The sequence below is a fragment of the Natator depressus genome, chromosome 6 (genome assembly GCF_965152275.1).
Source record: "Natator depressus isolate rNatDep1 chromosome 6, rNatDep2.hap1, whole genome shotgun sequence".
Classification (NCBI taxonomy): domain Eukaryota; kingdom Metazoa; phylum Chordata; order Testudines; family Cheloniidae; genus Natator; species Natator depressus.
Genome location: NC_134239.1, coordinates 110,154,853 through 110,174,700, shown reverse-complemented (window position 1 = coordinate 110,174,700; position 19,848 = coordinate 110,154,853). Strand labels below are relative to the sequence as shown.

The 19,848-nt window shown below is 42.2% G+C and overlaps 1 protein-coding gene across 2 annotated transcripts in view; it reads right to left on the bottom strand.

Moving 5' to 3' along the window:
- Positions 1-14,694: 14,694 nt before the first annotated feature.
- Positions 14,695-19,848, bottom strand: part of TECPR2 (tectonin beta-propeller repeat containing 2) — a 66,168-nt gene continuing 61,014 nt past the window's right edge. For both annotated transcript variants that reach the window (XM_074956268.1, XM_074956269.1), the window contains exons 18-20: positions 18,464-18,605; positions 17,265-17,414; positions 14,695-16,921 (exon numbers count right to left, since the gene is read on the bottom strand). In XM_074956268.1, coding sequence (XP_074812369.1) covers positions 16,764-16,921; positions 17,265-17,414; positions 18,464-18,605 — 450 coding nt within the window. In that variant the 3' untranslated portion in view covers positions 14,695-16,763. The remainder of the gene's footprint in view (positions 16,922-17,264; positions 17,415-18,463; positions 18,606-19,848) is intronic.

The following is a 19,848-nucleotide window of genomic DNA, read 5'->3' as shown; positions in this document are numbered from 1 at the left end:
GCATTTTACTTACCTCACTGCCCATTGCTTCATTTGGATAAAATAATTGTGGGGGGGGGGGGGAGCGTTTAGTGTCAGGGAAGCATGCACTAGACAAGTGCCTAGATGTTGACCAAAATTGCTACAGGATGTAAACCTGAGCATTTTCTGATTATAATTCTGCCACATTGTCATACTCTAGAATTAACAGAGTCCTAAATTAATCCTCCCTCCTCTTAGACTCTTAAAACCTATTAACACAGCTTGATTTTTAATTAAATTTGTGTGTTAACTTTTTTTAGCGTGTAACTTTCCGCCTGCTTTCACGTCTCCTCTGCTAGAGGGTCACAACTTTCATTGTGCAGCTGAAAACCATGAATGAATCACTGCCACGCGTACATTTAAACTTTACCTGAAGTCTCCATCAGGAGTCTGGGAGATGATCAGAAGTGCTGAGCACTCACAACTCCAGGTGAAGTCAATGGGAGCTGCATGTGCTGAGCTCTGCAAAAACCCAGGCCATTAGTTATCATCATTTAGACCTTACATGGAGGGGGGAAGATCCATGCTAGTACCTATCTTTAAAAAGGGAATCAAAGAACACTTGGGGAATTATAGACCAGTCAGCCCAACTCCAATATGTGGAAAGCTACTGGAACAAACTGCTAAACAATAAACTGGTAAGCACCTCCAGAGAATAATAGGGTGATAAGTAATAAGCCAACATGGATGTCAAAAACAAATAATGTCAAATCACTCTAATTTCCTTCTTTGACAGGACAACTGGCCTACTGGATAGGGGAGAAGCAGTAGACCTGATATATCTGGATGTTTGTAAGGCTTTTGACACATCACATTTATGTGATTTTCTTTTGAGACTGTCATGTGGAGTGTAGATTAAATTACGAAAATGACTATAATTTTAACTCGTAGAAAAACCATACTCAAATGGCTTGGTGTTAAACTGGGAGAACACATCTAGTGGAGTCCTGCAGGGGTCAGTCCTGGGTATGGTACTAGTCAATATTTTCATTAATGACTTGGCTAATGGAGTGGAGAGTATGCCTATAAAATTTGCAACTGACACCAAGCTGGGAGAGGTTGCACACACTTTGGAGGACAGGATTAGAATTCAAAATGACCTTGCCAAGTTAGAGAATTGGTCTGAAATCAACAAGATGAAAGTCAGTAAAGACAAGTGCAACGTACTACACCCAGGAAGGAAAAATCAAATGCACAACTACAATTTGGGTAATAACTGGCTAGGTGGTCATACTGCTCAAAAGGACCTGGGGTTATAGGAGATCACAAATTAAATATGAGTCAACAATGCGATAAGGTTACGAAAATTACTAATATCATTCTGGGGTATATTAATAGCAGCGTTGGGTGTCAGATACAGGAGGTAATTGTCCCACTCTATTCAGCAGTGGTTAGGCCGCAGCTGGAATCCTGCTTTCAGTTTTGGGTGCCACACTTTAAGAAAGCTGTGGACAAATTGGAAAGATTCCAGAGGAGAGCAACAAAAATGATAAAAGTTTTAGCAAACCTGGCCTATGACGAAAGGTTAAAAAAACTTGGCATGTTTAACCTTGAGATAAGAAGACTGAGGGGGGGACCTGATAACAGTCTTCAAATCTGTTAAGGGCTGTTATAAAGAGGAAGGGGATCAATTGTTCTCCATGTTCACTGAAAGCTGGACAAGAAGTAATGGGCTTAATCTGCAGTAAAGGAGATTGAGGTTCGATATTAATGTAACCCAGATTAGTGGGGCTGATGAAAAAGAGAGCCAAGTTTGCTGCTGGGTAGAGGAGAGATGGGGAAGACGGCAGTGTTTACCTTGCCAAAAATGTTGAGTCTTGTGATTGGGCAAACCCTGGGGGGATGGAAGGCTGACTAAGCCAATCAGAGGAATGGGATGAGAAGAGGACAGCTCTGCCTGAGAGGAGTGTGGGCTATCCAACACTTTCAACAAGTGTTCTTCATGCTCTTCCAAAGTGTGACCAAACACTATCAAGTCATCCGGATACACCAGAACGGCCAGAAGATTCATGCAACTGTCTGCTTCATTAATCTCTGGAATGTGGCCGGGGCCCCCCAGATATTCCCTGGGGCAGTCTCAGAAATTTGTAGAATCCAAGTGGACAGATGAAGGATGCCTTCATCATATCAACTGGTCCCATGGGTATCTGCTTCTCAGATCCAAAATAGAAAACCAACAGCTTCCTGTTAGGCAATCTAAGGCTTCATCCACTTTTGGGGTGGATTGGTCAGGGATTGTACACCTGTTCAAAGTATGATAATATATGCACTTGCATACATCTTCATTCTTTTTTATGGCCACAACAATTGGGGAGGCATAAGAACTTCCAGAGTTCCTGATGATTCCTGTGGTCTTCAACTCCTGGATATGTTTCCGAACATCTTCGACATATGATAGCCTCCTCGATCTTTCATGGAAAGGCCTATCATTCAGCCAGATGTGGTGTTCAAATCCCTTGCCACAACCCACATCCCACTCCCAAGCAGAAAACACTTGGGCTCATTGCACTAGTTTTCATCTCTCTTTCCACACTGGAAGAATAGGGGAGTTCCCAAAGTTCAACTTATATGGGTGTAATCTTCCTGCTGGGGGCCATATGGGCCACAGTTGCAGCCAAGTATACCTATACAACACAGTTCCCTGAGGGATAGTGATTGGCTACTCAGTTTCATTAGCCACCAGCAGCTTTATTGACACTTTTGTACGAGATGAGGTTTTGGCTATACCCTTCTTCACCATCAATCCACCCAGCAGTGCATCTGTATCTGGGACTTCAACCAGGATTAACTGATTGTTGGCCTTCTGATCCACTTGAGCAATTTCATCCACTACATGGGTTGTCCTAGCAGGAATAGTAACTGGAGGCCTACATCTTAGTTTGACCATTCTCACCAATCCTCAAGTCCACACTGGTCTCACTCTCCTTCTTTAGCTTGATATGCTTCTGAATATAGTGCATGGATATTCAGGCTGTGTGTGCACTTAAGTCCAGCAAAGATTTTGCATAGCTGAGCCAAAGCTCCAAACATGGCTGCATTTGTTCCTACAATTCAAGGCACCTGGTTTGGATGCCCAGTGGATGGACCAAAGCAAGTGCGTCTCTCTCTTTCTCAATTCCAACCACATCCTTGAGACTTTAATTTCACTAGCACGTATTCCAGTTATGGGTACTGGTCATCTCCTAACCCCCATACAGCCAACCCAGTTAGAGGTTGCAGGAGCAGATGTTGCTGTAACAATGCGGCCTCTGGCAGGGCATTACTGCGAGTATCAATTCAGGACAAATTGCTTGGAGCAGGGCAGTTACAGCCCAAAGCTTTAGTTCCTTTACTATTAAGGCACGCCAAACCAACCAAAACAGAGAGGACTTCGGTTTTACCCCACTGGCTAACCATAAGTCATACAAGCAATTCCCTCAGATACTCCAGTTCCCTTTTATCACCACCAGCACCGCTCCTTATGGGGATGAATGGTTATGAAAACCAACACCCCAGTAAAAAAAAAAAAAAAGGTGCTCCCGATCCCAAAGGACCAAGCCCCAGAGGTCAATATACCAGTCAGATCTTACCCACAAATCACGCTGTTGCCAATCCTTTAGAATCTACAATCTAAAGCTTTATTTATAAAAAGAAGAAATATAGATGAGAGCTAAAATTGGTTAAACGGAATCAGTTACATACAGTAATGGCAAAGTTCTTGGTGCAGGCTTGTAGCAGTGATGGAATAAACTGCAGGTTCAAATTAAGTCTCTGGAGTACATCCCCAGCTTGGATGGGTCATTCAGTCTTTTGTTCAGAGCTTCAGTGTAGCAAAGTTCCTCCAGAAGTAAGAAGAAGGATTGAAGACAAGATGGAGGCGATGCAGCTGCCTTTTATAGTCCTTTTGCCATGTGGCTTGTGCTTCCTTTGAGTCCAAACACAAGCTACCCAGCACATGGCATGGAAAAACCTTAGAGTTCTGTCCAAAGGCATGTCCCCGCATGTCTTCCTGAGTCTGTATCTGCTTTCTCTCAATGGGTCAGTTGTATAGCTGATGGACCATCAAGCAGGCTTGTCAGTTCTGATGCCAAATTGTCTGGGGTGTCACATAAAAGCGTAGCACAAGTTTGAAATACAGACAGTACAGAGCCAATACTTATAACTTTAAATACAAAAATGTTACATGTTTACAGATAGCATAATCATAACCAGCAAACCACAACCTTTTCATAGACACTTTACTTGTCCTCCTTTGTACAAGATTTGGTGCCACTATATGACCTTGGTTGCAACAATGATCTATACGGTCACCGTTCATGTCAATAACATCACAGTCACCACGAAAAGGGTTCAAAGATTATAGTGACCAGAGCGCCACTATCTAGAACAACTGTACACTCTCTTCCCTCAATAGTCACTCCAACCTGAGACTTTGGTCCAGTCACTTCTACAGGCAAGCCAGACACAGCTGGAGGCAAAGATTCAGCCTTCACATCTTTGAGTGGAGGGGAGCAAAGGTGGTTACGGGACCCAGGGTGCTCCCTTACCTGGCCCCTCTAATGTTTCCCACTATCTTCTTGACATAGAGGGCCATAAATTGTTCCTCAGTTCTCCCAGAATTTACAGATTTAGAACATCCTCCTAGGCAGTGCCCATCTTCTCCACTCTAATAACAGAAACGTGGGCTCCAAGAGGCAGGGATTCCACCAAGCCCTATCATTTTCTTGACCCCTGCCTCTCTAGTATAGCTGTCCAACTCGCATTTGTCTGAGAGTCGAAATACTCCACCTCTTGTCATTTGTTGGGGAAGACACTCCTGAGTGCTGTTTCACTGTCAGTACTGCTACTTTCTCTTGCAACTCAGTGATCTGTTTCATCATATGGTTACTTTCGGGAGAGGTGTTACACTGAGTGGCTTCCAAAGTACACACTCTCATTTCAGTCCCTCAGAAAAGCTTATCTCCAGAGTCCTGAGTTTCCCTCTCCCTGATCTCTCACCTCAGTTTAGCGAAAGACAGGGATTCCTCTCTCTGTCCTCTATATGCAACTGGAGCAGCATGAATCCAGCATGTCTAACACCCTTTAACACTTGCTCCAGTCGGAGGTGATCCAAATCACTCCCTGAAACTCTCTTCTCATAGTGGGTTCTCTGTTGGGGTCATTCCATCCATGCCAGATACTGAGATTGTTCTCTCCTGGCTCCTGATGGGTGGGCAGCAATTTTAATATACCATCCTCTCCACTTTCAGTGCTTCTAACCATGCCCTCCAAAGCTGAGAGGTATTCAGCCATAGTTGCCTCTGGGTTACGGACCCAGAGTAACCGGATAGATTCAGCAGCAGGTCCTTGTGGACTTTCCACTAGGCTCTTTTGTTTGTCCCTTTTGAAGCAGGTCCATTCCTGTTCCATCTGAACAACCAGACTTCAAATTCTTCCTCCTGTGCAGGGGGTAGGTTTTAGCCCTGCAAAGGTTCTTAATCTCCAATGGCTGCCAGTTCCAGTTTCCAGGCCTGCCACTTGTCCCATGGCCTGGGTAAAGGCCTTCAGGAATGAATCTTCTGTCAGAGGGTGAGAAGATGGGGCAGGAGGACTATACACTGCCCTCAAATTGTCTTCCTTCTTTCCTGTTCTCTGGAGCAAATGTTGAATTTCTCTTTGAAAATCAGATGTCTCATCTGGTGGTATCAAACCTCATGGACCCAGAACAGAAGGCATCCCATTTCTCTTCTTCCTCTCAATAGGTTTTGCTGAGGAAGGTGACCTTTCCCAAGGCCTGTACAATCTGTGCTCTGGAGATACTCTTGCTAAAGCCTCCCACCACCACAGCCTATTGTGGATCTACTTCATCCCCTTCACACAACTCTAGGACCTGTCCTCTAGCCATGCCGACTAACAGAGGGGATGTTAGGGGCATCGGTGTTACAAGTGGTGGCCCATATGAGGAATTCAACTGGAAAAATCTCTCAAGTTCAGGACACACTTCCCCTCCCAGGGGGAGTATGTAAGCCATGCCTGCTCAGGTGTGGCACTTTGTCCCCCTCCAGTGGTGGCTATGCCAGCTAGAGAAGCACATCTTTTAGCTCAGACAGTAGAGACTCATGCATTAAGATCAAGAGGTTCCAGGGATGTTGGCGTTACATTAGGAAAAACTTTCTAACTCTAAGGATAGTTAAGCGCTAGAATAGGTTGCCAAGGGAAGTTTTGGAATCCCCATCCTTTAAGGTTTTTGGAACAGATTAACCAAACACCTGTCAGGGATGGGCTAGGTATATTTGGTCCTGCCTCAGCACTGGAAGAAGGACTACATGACACTTGAGGTCTTTTCCAGCCCCACATTTCTATGATTCTGTTTTAATTTTACAGGCAACAAGAAAAGAATTTGGATGGGGAAAGCAATCAACTTGTATAATTAAAGCAGCAAATCATATAAAGGAAACACTGAAAGGCCCTTTTAGATCATCTTGTCCCTTCGTGTCAGTACAGGATTGCACCTTGTGGTATATTTTCCAGTGCTCTGTGCAGTCATAAATGCCTCAAACAATGGAACTTCCACCATTTCCCATGAAAGACAATTGCAGAGTCTAATAAACCTTATTGTGAGGAAATATTTCCTGCTAGTGAGCCTGGCCTTTTCTTTACTCCGGTTCATCCCATTTCTCCTAGTTAATCCCCTTTAGGGATGTACAAACAAATGTATTCCCCTACACTCACCCCATCAGCTATGGTTTATTCAAGCCATATATATTAGGTTCTTTAAACATTTGTTCATGAGTCATTCTCTGCAACCCCTTAATCATTTAGGACAGTCTGCTCAAATTTCTTTTAGGGACTGAAGTGCCCCAAGCTGTATTGAGTGTCTTAGGTGAAGTCTCCACCATGTCACATAGAAATAGAAGCTAAAAGGCCATATAAGACAAGATGATATAAGAACATTAAGAATGGGATCATTTACTTTGCTCCAACAGAAGTTTTACTGAATGGTAAATTTCCCATGGACTTCAATGGGACTCTAGTTAAGCTAATATTAGACATTTGTTAGAAGACCACACTAAACCCTTATCTTTCCAAATAGAAGTTATCTTTACAGCTGCTTGCTGGCTTCTATATCCTATTGTGCTGAGTCCTCACTAACCGTTGCACATGTAAACACTCAGAGCAGGCCTCACAGACACCAAGGGAATTACCAGATGCTGACAATGGTTGTCATTAACGTTTCCCAAGACCTTACTTTAAACTGGTGTTGAACTCAGGCTAGCTGTTGCTGTGGACAGGACAGGACAGTTCTCTGCACCCTTCCAGAAGCATTGTAGAAATGTCGGTCCATCAGGGTTCAGTGCTGCTCCCTGAAGGGATGATAAAAATAGTTTTGCTGCCAGAATGGCCAGGAATCCATTTCCAGCGTGGTTATAGGAAGTGTGGCCGAGACCTGGAGGAACACGGTGTCCCCCTCATGCTTTCTGTAAGGTGCTGAAATGGTTTTGTCCCACCTGCACTAGCAGCTCAATTGTTTTCAACATCACTGGAGAAAGGGCCACAGGGCACCCGTTGCTAACAACCACTCTCAGCACTGGGTCACTTTATTAGTGCAAATGGGGCCTTGCTGCTTTACCAGCCCCACACCTGAGGCCCTGCTTTGCTAAGCTGAACATGTCAGCCCACATAAGTAGCTCTTGATCATCACCTATTGAATAATGCCAGATACACTCATCCTGCCACCAACCACTGATCAAGCTGCCTCTAAAATGGATCGCAGGGCACATCCCTTGCTTACCTGGACCATGAGAGAGACATTGGAGTACAAGCTGGACAGGGATAACATCACATCTCAGAACCCAGATGGCATGAGGCAAAGTCTTAGACTTACAAATGCACTTAAAAACAAACCCAGGACCTACAGGAATCTGAGTTTTACCATGGAAGAACATGAGAGCAGGATTTGACCCTTAAAGGTGAGATAATCCCATAATTTCCAGTGCTCTACTTGTCCAATTGTGTAATAAATAATTTAAAAGCCCACATCAAACTTTGCTTCTGAGCTTTCTTACCTTTCCATTTGTTTGTTGCAATCACTATGCTAAGAATATAACCCAAGGAAATGTCAGCGATCATTAACATGAAGATGTAATCCAAGACCAAAAAAAGCTTTGCCTAGAGAATTCATTACTTGAAAAAGAACTAAACATAGTATCTGAACAGTTATACCAATGCTAATAGATAAAAATAAGTTCATGTTCATAGAAGGTGCCAGGTGGGTATCTTCTTTAAAGGCCAGGAACACAATGTGTATGTCTGTACTGCTATGTAGTGGTATTCTCTAGAATTATTTATTCTGATGAGTAGGTGCCTTTAATGGAAACCAATACAAAGAGAGAAAAGAGCCCTTTGAGGCAGTAGGAAGCAAGATTCACAATGAGCAGAGGAGTCTGGGTGCAAGCTCAGATATCATGGAAAAGCCACCCAGATACTACAGGGATGAGAACACTATAAGGCTAGGGTCCTCGCCCAGCTTTCACTGAAAGTCAATGGGATCTGGGAGCTTCACTCCTTTAAGATCCTTTGCAAATCCCTGCCTTGCTGCTGAGACAGAATAGGCCTTGCACTGCTCCCCAGCACATTTGACCTTTTAATTGAGCAATTGCACATTACGGGTGAACTTCACCAGCATGCAGAGGGCCCGCCCTGGGCCTATGCACCACTACAGCTCTATTCTGAGAGATTAAGGGGGATTTAAATCGTTCAGAGCTGGCAGCTACCTTGGCTGACACCAGGCATGGAACGAGGGATGTCTAGTGGTAAAAGCATGGGCCTGTGCACCTTGAGTTAAAGAGCCGGGCTCTAGCCCTGAGAGCCGTAGTAGACTCATTTCCTGTGTAGATCAGACGAAGCAGCCAAGGGACACAACATGCTGACCAGGAGACCCTCCGCACAGGGACGAATTTCACCCAAAACAAATTTCCTTAGGGCAGATGTTGAAACCCATGGCACGATTCCCAAGGATGCTCTTCAGAGAATGTTCCTCTTTCGGTTTCTGAGCCCTGCCCTGATCTAGAGCCCTGCCCAGCTCTAAAACTGGCTTTGAGAAATCAGCGATTGCAAAACTCAGGGATTGAATGAAGCATGGCCTTTTAAACGAAAGCTGAGTCCATTGCTCAGCGCAGCTCTCTCAGTTCACATGGCGAGAAGCCTGTCTCGCCCATGCACAAACTGTCTGCCACATTTCCAGTTAAATAAAAGGTTTTAATTAAAACAGGTCCCAATGAGTCTCCTTGTTGGCAGCACATGGGTTGCTCAAAAGTGCCATGAAGCATGAATTAGCAGAGCAAGAGCCATAGTGTCAGAGCTAACACACCAGTTCCACCCTGGCTTTTAATAAAGGGTTAACAATCTGACACCACTTTAGTGGAAGGAAACAGTTCAATTGCCTTCCGGTATCCCTTGCTGTACGGCAGTTATGAGCAGTAAGGTGGGAGGGAGGAGAGAGGGAGACAATCCTGAAAGGAAGGAGCCTGGCACACAATAACGCAGGCAGCAGCTTCTCTCAGATGATCATTTGGTTGGATGTCAGTCAGCTGGAGTACAGTTACATTCAAAGCATTCCCCCTCCTCCAGAGCGCGCTCTACATCCCTGCCATGTAATCAAACTATTTGGGGAGGGGAGGGGGAGGGTATCTTTCAACTAAACAAAAAGACTAGCATGAAAAGGAAGTGAGCTTTCTCTAAAAGGCAATGGGATTCGGCTCTGATTTCTCTGGGCAAGTTAGGTCAGCCAAATACAAGTCTTTACCAATTTATTTATTTAAGATACATGCTGCATGCTGATAACATTTGAAGAAATCATCCAGCTAATTAGTGTTGAAGTGCAATAGATCTCCTACACCTGTACTTATGGCATCCCTGTTAATAGCTGATGAGGTTAGCATTTTAGTACTATAATTACAAAATTAATTAACAGTGATTAACTTGTCATTTTAAAGTGTTACCCTGACAATTTATCATGCGCTCCATGAACTTGAGAGAATTAGACTTTCACCACAGGCAAACTATAAGTGCAATATTGATGGACAGGTCTTTGCTGGCTTATTTCTATGTATAGGTCACACAGCATTCTCTTATAAAGTTCAAGCTATTAAATTAAATGTGGGTATGAAATTGACACAGTTGATACACAACCTTAGGGGTATTTTCTCTGAAGGGTAGCTTTCAACACAAAAGTTGCAATCTCTTTTTTATTCAAAAGAGATGCGGAAGTAGACAGTGGAAACTTAGAAATCCACAAAACATCATCTGATATATTTCACTAGGAAGCAGCTTTCCTTTCTCTGTATCTACAAAATGGAAATCCCGCATAAGATTTCTTAAACATAATTTCACTGTATCTACTGAGAAAACTACGCTACAACAATCACTAGCTTGTTGTGAGGAGACAGACTAAGAACAGAGAATGGTGTTTGAAGACCATATGTAAAATTCAAAGAAAAAGTCCTCATATATTACAAAAAGGTAGAATTGAGAGTGTCTGAAAAAATGTGATTTTTTTTCCTCCTGCAGGCCCCACTTGCTACTAGTATACAATAGAACAGGGGGGGCCAACCTGACCCTGAGAAGGAGCCAGAATTTACCAAACAGCCACAGTAATAAGTCAGCAGCCCCCCCATCAGCTCCCCCGCCCCGCCAATCAGCGCCTCCCCCTCCCTCCCGATCAGCTGTTTCATAGTATGCAGGAGGCTCGGAGGGTGAGTGGGAGGAGCGAGGGCACGGCAGGCTCAGGGGAGGGAAAAGGTGGAGTGGGGCAGGCCTGTGGCAGAGCCAGGGGTTGAGCAGTGAGCACTCCCTGACACACTGGCAGCGGTTGCTCCAGCCCCGGAGTCGGTGCCTATACAAGGAGCCACATATTAACTTCTGAGGAGCCGCATGTGGCTCCGGAGCCACAGGTTGGCCACCCCTGCAATAGAATAAAATTGTATGGCGCAATTCCTGCATTGAGCCTGCTGACTTGCATATGAACTAGATCATGTCTTTTAGACAGACATCCTATATTGATTTAAATGATGGGGAATCCTTTACAGTCCTTAGTAAACTATTCCAATGGTAAGCCTGAGAATATCACCACTCTGCAGGCTGGCTATACGGCAGATTTTCAAATCCTGTAATCATTATTACTCTTCTCTGAACCCTCTCCAATTTCTCAGCATTCTTTCTTGAACTGTGTATATCAGAACTGGACGCAGTATTCCAGCAGTGGTCACACAGTGCCAAATACAGAGGTAAAATAACCTCTCTACTCCTAAGGAAATGTCAGGCCCTTTGATCAGTATCACACCGGGTGCTCATTTGCAGTTGAGCATTCACATCACCATCCAAATTTTTTCAGAATCACTGCTTCTCAGGATAGAGTACCCCCTTCCAGTAAGTATGGCCTATGTTCTTTGTTCCTAGATATATACATTTAGCCATATTAAAATGCATACTGTTTGCTTGTGCGAACTTACCAAGCAATCCAGATCGCTCTGTCTCAGTGACCTGTCCTCTTCATTATGCCTCACCCCCAATTTGTCACTTGCAAACCTGATCAATAATTATTTCATGTTTTCTTCACCCCGTCATTAATAAAAGCATTAAATAGCATCGTGCCAAGAACTGATCGTTACTGGACCCCACTAGAAACACACCTGTTTGATGATGATTTCACATTTACAGTTACCTTTTGAAACCAACTGAGTAGCTAGCTTTTAATCCATTTCTTATCTTTTTAGTTTTCAATCAAAACATCATGCAGCATCATAACAAAGTCTTATAGAAGTCTATTACATCGACACTGTTTATTAACGAAACTTGTAATCTCAAAGCAGAATATCAAATTAGTTTGACATTTGCCATAAACCCATGTTGATCAGCATTAGTTACATTACCCTCCTTTAACTCTTGATTAATGAAGTCCCATATCGGCAGCTCCATTATCTTACCTGCATCTATGTCAGACTGACAGGCCTATAATTACCTGAATCATCCCATATACCCTTTTTAAATATTGGCAGAACATTAGGGAAATTCCAGAAGACTGGAAGAAAGCTAGAGTTCCAAGACTTTCTGGAAATCAGTGTTCATGGTCCAGAGAGCTCTTAAGCCAGCTCTTTTAAAACTCTGGTGCAAGTTATCCAGACCTGCTGATTTAAAGATGTGCAACTTTAGTAGTTGCTATTTAACATCCTCTGAGATATTAGTGGAGAAAATAGAATAGAGAAGAGGTTTGTTAAAAAAATTGAAGGCCTTTAACTCAGAACTGGATTTGCTACAAAGCATTTTTCTTTTTTATGGGGTGCTCCTTAAATCAATCCAGAAACTCAAGCAGGTGCAATCTGTAGTGGGCTGTTAAGCAGTGCTTCACACTGGAAGAAAAAGACTCTTGAGCTTCAGGATCTGCATGGGCTGCCTATTCATTTCAGGATGATTTAAGGGGCTGGTTTTAGTCTAAAGAGCCTGGGACCTTCCTATCTGGCAACGTCTACACTGGGAAAATGCATTGGTTAGAGAACAACGTTAGCGCAAATGTGAAACATGACTTAGCATCTAGAGTAGACAGAAGCAAGCCATGTTTAAAAATGTTTTGTGGTCATGGCTGTGATCAGGAGAGGCACTTGGTGGAACCCCCCTAGATTTAAAAGTGAGGGGACAGCATTCCCCGCCGGTCTGAAATAGCCAGTCCACTAGCCTTCAGGACAATCTTCAGGATTCTTCTACTTGTTGAGCCTGATGCAGAGAAAGGAGCATGATGGGGTTGGGCATCTGTGAGGGTGGGGAGTTCCATAGGGGTTGAGGTTTTTTGGCAATTGTGGGAGTTTTCTTGTTCTTGCAATGTGTGTCAAGGGTGCAAAGGGGAATAGGGAGGTGCTGCTTTTTATATTTGTATAAATATTTGTAGAAACTGAAAACAAACCTGCAATTAAAAGTTTTACTTATTTCCTTAGCATCAGGAGAACTTTTATTAGGAAACAACATACATACATAAATTATCTATTATACAATTCTCCTCAGTGCTTTTGACAGTTAATCTACTTCCAACAAACATTTCTCCTTAATACAACTTATTTTCTCCTGCAGTGAAATCAATATGAAAACTAAAACTATTTTCATCTGCCAAGAGCGGTAATCTATACTGCACCCATCCCTGGGCACCTGACCTGTAAACCGTGACTTGACAATTACTCCTGTGTCATAGCAATGGATTGAGGTCAGAAGCAAAAGATACAATTTCACTGCAAGATTCCGCAGAAGCTGGGTTTTCAGGACAGAAGCTATACTGATCCTTATGAAGACACTAACATCTGAATCTAAGCAGGAGAGCCAGGGTGGACTTGTAGGTAGAACCTGGGAGTCAGAAGCCCTGGCTCTGATGCTAATTAACCCTTGCTGTGCCTTCCTGGGTGAATCAACCTTTCTGTGCCATAATGAAATACCATAATGTCCAATATCCCTGGGAAGTAGGTGGACTCAATATACAAGTGCTTTGAGATACTGGGATATTTATAAATGCTAAGTATAATATTGAGGGTATAGATATTGTTTGAATCCTCTTCATTTGTGTCGTTCCTATGCAAGACCTTCATCCAATGTGCAAATGAAACTTCTGTACATTAGCAAAGAAAGGAGTACCATGATATCACAGTAGCAAATGATGAAAACATATGGGTCAGACCAATGGTCCATCTAGCTCAGTATCCTGTCTTCCACCAGTGACCAGTGCCAGATGCTTCAGAGGGCATGAACAGGAAGGGACAATTATTGAGTGATCCATCCCACTGACTAGTCCCAGCATCTGGCAGTCAGAAGCTTACGGACACCCAGAGCATGGGATTGCCTCCCCGACTATCTTGGTTAGTTAGCCATTGATGGACCTATCCTCCATGAACTTCATTCTTTTTTGAAAACAGTTACTTTTGGCTGTCACAACAGGTTCCACAGGTTGACTCTGCATTGTGTGAAGTACTTCTTTGTGTTTGTTTTAAACCTGTTGCCTATTAATTTCATTGACTGTCTGTCGATTACCTGTTACAGAAGGCCAAGATGAAAGGCCTGAGCTGTATAAAGAAATGGGTGATCTGCCCAGCCTTTGTTCTGGTTCTGAATTTAAGGCAGATAAACTTGTAACCACAGGGAAAACCCAGTTGTGGGTTTTGAAGGTGCACCTCAGTCCCTCCTATTCTCTCCCTGTAGCACATAATAGTCTAGTCTCCTGTAGGTTGTAATACTTCGGCCACATTTTTGTTTTTGGGTTTAGTGTGCAGGTGCTGTCCTGTGATATACAGGAGATCAGACTAGATGATCTAGTGGTTCCTTCTAGCCTTACACTCCAGGACTATGACTCTGCACTAAAACGTACAGAACCCTAGGCTGAAGTTGGGGGTGACCTGTTTGCAATAAGGTAATATATATCTTACACTGGGAATGTCTTATGTTGTACAGTGCTCAAAGCGCTTTGAGGCATGTGTATGATGCTTTGAAAATAGAAATTGTGTTCTTTAATGTACCCAGCCCCCATCATAATGTCTGGCCCTTCTGGCCGTTGCTGGGTGGTATTTCATATGTATGTTTCTCCAACATCAAGAGGAGCTCCCAGGATGAACAGACTCCCTTTTCTATTTGTCAGTCATAATAATTGAGGCTCTGAATACAGTAGTTTGAAAAAAGTCTAGTTTATTGCACTCGCTCAAAACACAACAAAAATAAAACAAAATCAAATGTACCGAAATAAAGGAAAGTAAGGAGGTTAAAAAAGTGTTTCAAATTACCACCTGGGTTCAGGTTTAATCAAATTACACAAAAAAGTCCCATCAATTTAGAAGGGCTTTCAACACCAATTAATATTAATGAACAAAGCAAAGTACAGTATGATGTGGTGTACAAACAGCGAGCAAGCTCGAGCCATTACCAAGACGACTTTTTAAAAGTGTAATAAAAGAAGTGTCAGTATTAAATAAGACCGTTGTATCTGAGCATTTGGTCCTTGACAAGGAGTGGGGAAGATGTCTTGTCCCTCCTCTGAACTGCCTGACTTGGGAGCTGCCACAAGATACTTTTAAACTGAATTTCCACTTGCCAAAGGGTTCTCCAAACATGCTTGTATAAAACAAACTGAGTATCTTCAGAAGCTGAATCCACTACAGTGCAGTGCCCGGCAGACTAAAAAAAAAACTCGGTGGCAGTCTCCATATATAGATGAGAAAGAAATCAAAACAGATCAGCTGTCAAAGGGAAACAAATCTGACCTCTCCCCAATCACCCCCGATTTAAAAATCGGACAAACCAAGTCAATAATACACATGCTATATTTAAAAAAAGTGAACCAAGGTAGTTCTCTCTCTACAGTCAGATTTACATTTAAACCTTTCACTGTGTCTATTCCAAACCAAGCGCAGAATGAGCAAGAGCTATTTTGAAAGAGAGCAGAGGTTAAAAGGAAACATGTCTGTTTCTATGCATTGACTCCCAGGTTCTCAATACTGAATTCTCTCTCCACATCTCCTGAAGCTGGCTCATTTACAGCATTGGTTAGCAGCTGTTTAAACATCCTGATGATGTATGAGTTTAGAATGAACACAAAAAAAATTCTTCTGCTTACATCAGTGAACTCAAGTTCTTTTCATCTACAATTCTAGTCTTTAAAAATGAGGTATCCTTTAGAGAACATTTAGAATATAAAGAAAAATAAACAGCACTGATTAATTTATTCAGCACGTTGCCCAGTTCATTAAACACCTCTGCTGCAACATTTGTTAAGACACTTCAAAATTTAGCTAATGTAGCTAAAAATCACAATATTGTTAAGCACCTCCCCACAATATCACAAACTTTTTATGGGAGATTAGAATTATATATAATTCTATCAATTGCCATATTTTTTTTTAAAACTGTCTGAATTTGGTACTTTAAAAAATGAGTCCACGCCATAAAGCACTGGCTACAGGCACAAATACAGTGCATCAGGTACCAGGAAAGCTGCCTCACACAATCCTGCCAATGTACCAGAAACCAGACCCACAACTTTGCTGCTATTCCAGCCCTGGGCCTCATGGAGCAGAGTCAGTCAGTTTCTTGATGGTATGTGGGGTGGACAAATGTCCACCTGAGATTAGGGCAATTTCAAACATCTCATCTGTGAATGAAACCAGGTATTGAACCCAAATGTCCAGAGATGGAAGGCTAGTGAAGCACTGGAGATTTTGAAATAAAAATGGTCCAAACAATGTTCATGTTGATACCTGTGCTGTAGAATACATTTTCAGTTCCTATTGGGATCATCTTAAATTCGTACGACACGACAGACAGACGGCATTTCTCCAACTGGAGTTTCAAGTACAAGAAGAAATTGAGAAATATTTAACGTTTCTGCTATTGAGAAATATTTAATGTAACTGAAAGCCGTCTCAAAAGAAGTACATATATATTAGTGTGCATGCTGTTGTAAAATATTCACTTTCATTGCTAATAAGGTTAACTTACAATTATATTTCCAAATGAGCTGCTAGGGTAATACAATTTAACCATTTCAGTATGCCACACTTACTGTCTCCCAAGAAATACTGGAACAAACCTATGAATGCACAGTTTGGGGTTATTTGACAGGTCAGTTTCTTAGTAAAAAAAAAAAGTGCTAATATTGCATGTTAAATACAAGTGGCTTTAAACCCCAACATTCTCTAGGCATGTTACTGGAAATACAAGCATTGCTCTCTTGTTATTCCACCGCTTCACATGCTTGAGTGCCTTCATATCACTTCCCATTCATCTTCAAAATCATCAGGGCGAAGCAAAACAGAAGTGTCACTACTTTTTTGCAAGCTATGAGAGTGACTGAATGTTTTCGTGAGGCGCTGAAGGAGGTATCCTGAAGAACCAATCGCCCACAGTTCATCTAGAGGTGTCACTGCCAAGCAAAAGTTATCCAGATTTTAATTAAAGCGGTATGTTCCAGTTGCAAACATTCAAAAAGCAGCATATATTTCACTACATTTTTCTAACTGGACCCAGGGAAGATTTTCTTTTTTTTATTTTTTCTTTTTGGGGGGGGGGCGGGGAGGAGGAAGAGAAGAAAGAGTGGAATTATAAACGCTAAATGGATGAAAGAGTCATGGTCAATAACAAAAACAGCAGCACTTAAAAATAGTATTTATCTTTACTAATTCATTTGAGCACCATCAGGCAGAACATAATAGCTATCATAAGGCCAGTCTGTGAAGGTTTCAGATCATCATGAAGAACTGACTTGCCTGTTAAACAAGACACAGTCCCTGGAATCTTCTTCCAGTAGTCTCCTGCTGGGTTTTTGTCAGTAATGCCATACCGACGTGCTACATCTCCATTTGGACAGCATGCCCAAACAGTTCTTGTACTTATAGCCAGCTGACATGCCTGCAACCCTAAATGGAAACACATGAAGGAAATAACTAAATGCTTTCTTATATGAAACTATGTTACATACCGTTTAATAAGTAAAGCAGGTGAGATTGACGTATTTTTATATAAACCTGTAAATGTCTCATGGGAGACGTCTCTAGCATTAAAGGTACCAAGGCTGTCAAGTTTTCCACATTTCTTTCTTGACCGTCCCCTTGACTTTAAGGCGGTTGCTCAAGCGCGAGGGCAGAATTTGGTCTTAAAGAGTTAAGATGGACATGATAACTTCCTCAATATTATGAAAGTGGGAATAATCTTACGTTTATTTAACTCCCTTTAGCCAAACTGAGCTCAAAGGATTGTGCAGAGTAACTATGTGGATGTATATAATTTCCCCCTTCCCTGCACAAGAGCGGATTCCCCCCCAGCTCGCCCTCCTCCTGACAGAAATGCAGTCATTTCTGGAGTGGAATGTGGGAACTTCTTAAAAGCACACAGCAACACTACTCAGCCATTTAGGACAGGAGGTCAGGAAGAATACTGTATCCAACTTCAACCAAACTTTTTGGCAGGCAGATGGAATTTGTCCAGAACAAGGGGATTAATACATGTAGATTTGAAAAATGAGAAAGTTTTTAATAATAATCACATGGGAGCAGGACCCTGGTTTTTAATCACATTCAAAGACAGAACTTCCAGGTGCACAGCAGGCCCAGACACCTTGCTGAGCACTGCTTTAGTACCACCTCAGAGGGAAGAGTGCACCTCTCACACCTCTGACTGCAACAACTTGGAAACGGTGCAGTGCAGCCTGTTCTACAATGGAAGCACTTCCAGAATCTGAAATTTCTCATCAAGGGGCACTTACAACGTTTAGTGAAAGTGAGACCATATTTAAGAGACACGTACTCAAGTTAAGGTAAGGATTATCTGGTAACCAAATCAGTCTTGTTAATCACAACAATCTAACACGCGTGGCATTGGAACCGCTCACTAACAAAAACAGAATTAAAGTGTTTCAGGGATTGAATGTGTGGGAGGAAGCACATAGGAATATTATTGTTATTTTTACCTGGTACATGTTCCCAGTCAGTGCCTACTGGCATTTCTTCTGTAATTCCTATTCGTACATGGACATTCCATTTGCTATCAATTGCCCATAGCATCTGATCATTTGGACTTGAATGAACACTGACCAAGTTTATTCCCACTGGCTAGAAACAAAAACAGTACTTAAAGTCTCAGCCAGTACAACACTTAAAACAGGACAATTCACTCTTACAAAGATCTGCTATGGAAGTAATAAAATATGTCAGACTACAGACAAAACAACCAAAAACCTAAACCCTGACAGTTTTCCAAATACGGACCACACTGCATAGTTACCGTGTAAAATGTAATGTTTCCTCTACGTTAATGTGTTAAGGTTGCAAAAAAGGAAATAGTTTGGGCCTACATAAATTGATGCTACTTTGTTTTCAAAATCTAATTGTTTTATTAATTAAAAATGCATATTTTAATTTGCAACATCCAAGTTCAGTATTGGATACGGCTATTTATACTTGAGATAGCACAAGTATGCATACACAAGGAGAGGAATCACACCCCTAGCTTGTAGTGTAGACATAGCTGCAGATACATCTTCTTAGGGCCAGATCACCCACATTTTCACTAGAGTATCTGAAATCCTAGTTTCCTGGGAGCCCAAATGAAACATTTCCCTCACTCTATTCCCAGGCATCAGTCCTTACTCAGTGAAGACTCTCACTGAACTCTGGGGAGCTTTGAATGAGCAGGGGGGAACTTATCTGCCCTTCAAAACCAAATGTTTCTGACTAGAATGTTTGTTGCGTATCATGTAAGGGATTGTTTTGTAGCAAGGTGAGAGTCAGGAAGATTAACAAATGCAAATATAATCTGAAAAAATTGCATATCAGAGCAAAAACAATGCTTCCCTCTATATGAGCTTTAGGAGGGCTCCACTGAACATGACAGATACAGCTTTAAAAAGGTCAACATCTTACAAGAAAATGAGGTATTTACTATCATGTATTTACAATAATTTGTAAGCACCTAGAGTCTAATAAGGGTAATAATAGCCAACAAGGATTTGTCAAGAACAAATAATGTGAGACCAACCTTATTTCCTTCTTTGACAGGATTACTGGTCTAGCGGATGGGGAAAAGGATGTAGATGCGATATAACTTGATTTTAGTAAGCCTTTTGACCCAGTCCCACGTGACATTCCCATCAGAAAACGAGGCAAATGTGGTCTACATTATATTACTATGAAGTGGGTGCACAACTGGTTGAAAGACCATCATACTCAGAGTATATATATCAATGGTTTCCTGCCAAACTGGGAGGATGTATCACTTGGGATTCTGCAGGGGGGTGTCCTGGGTCCAGTACCAGTCAATATTTTCATTAATGACTTGGATAATGGAATGGAGAGT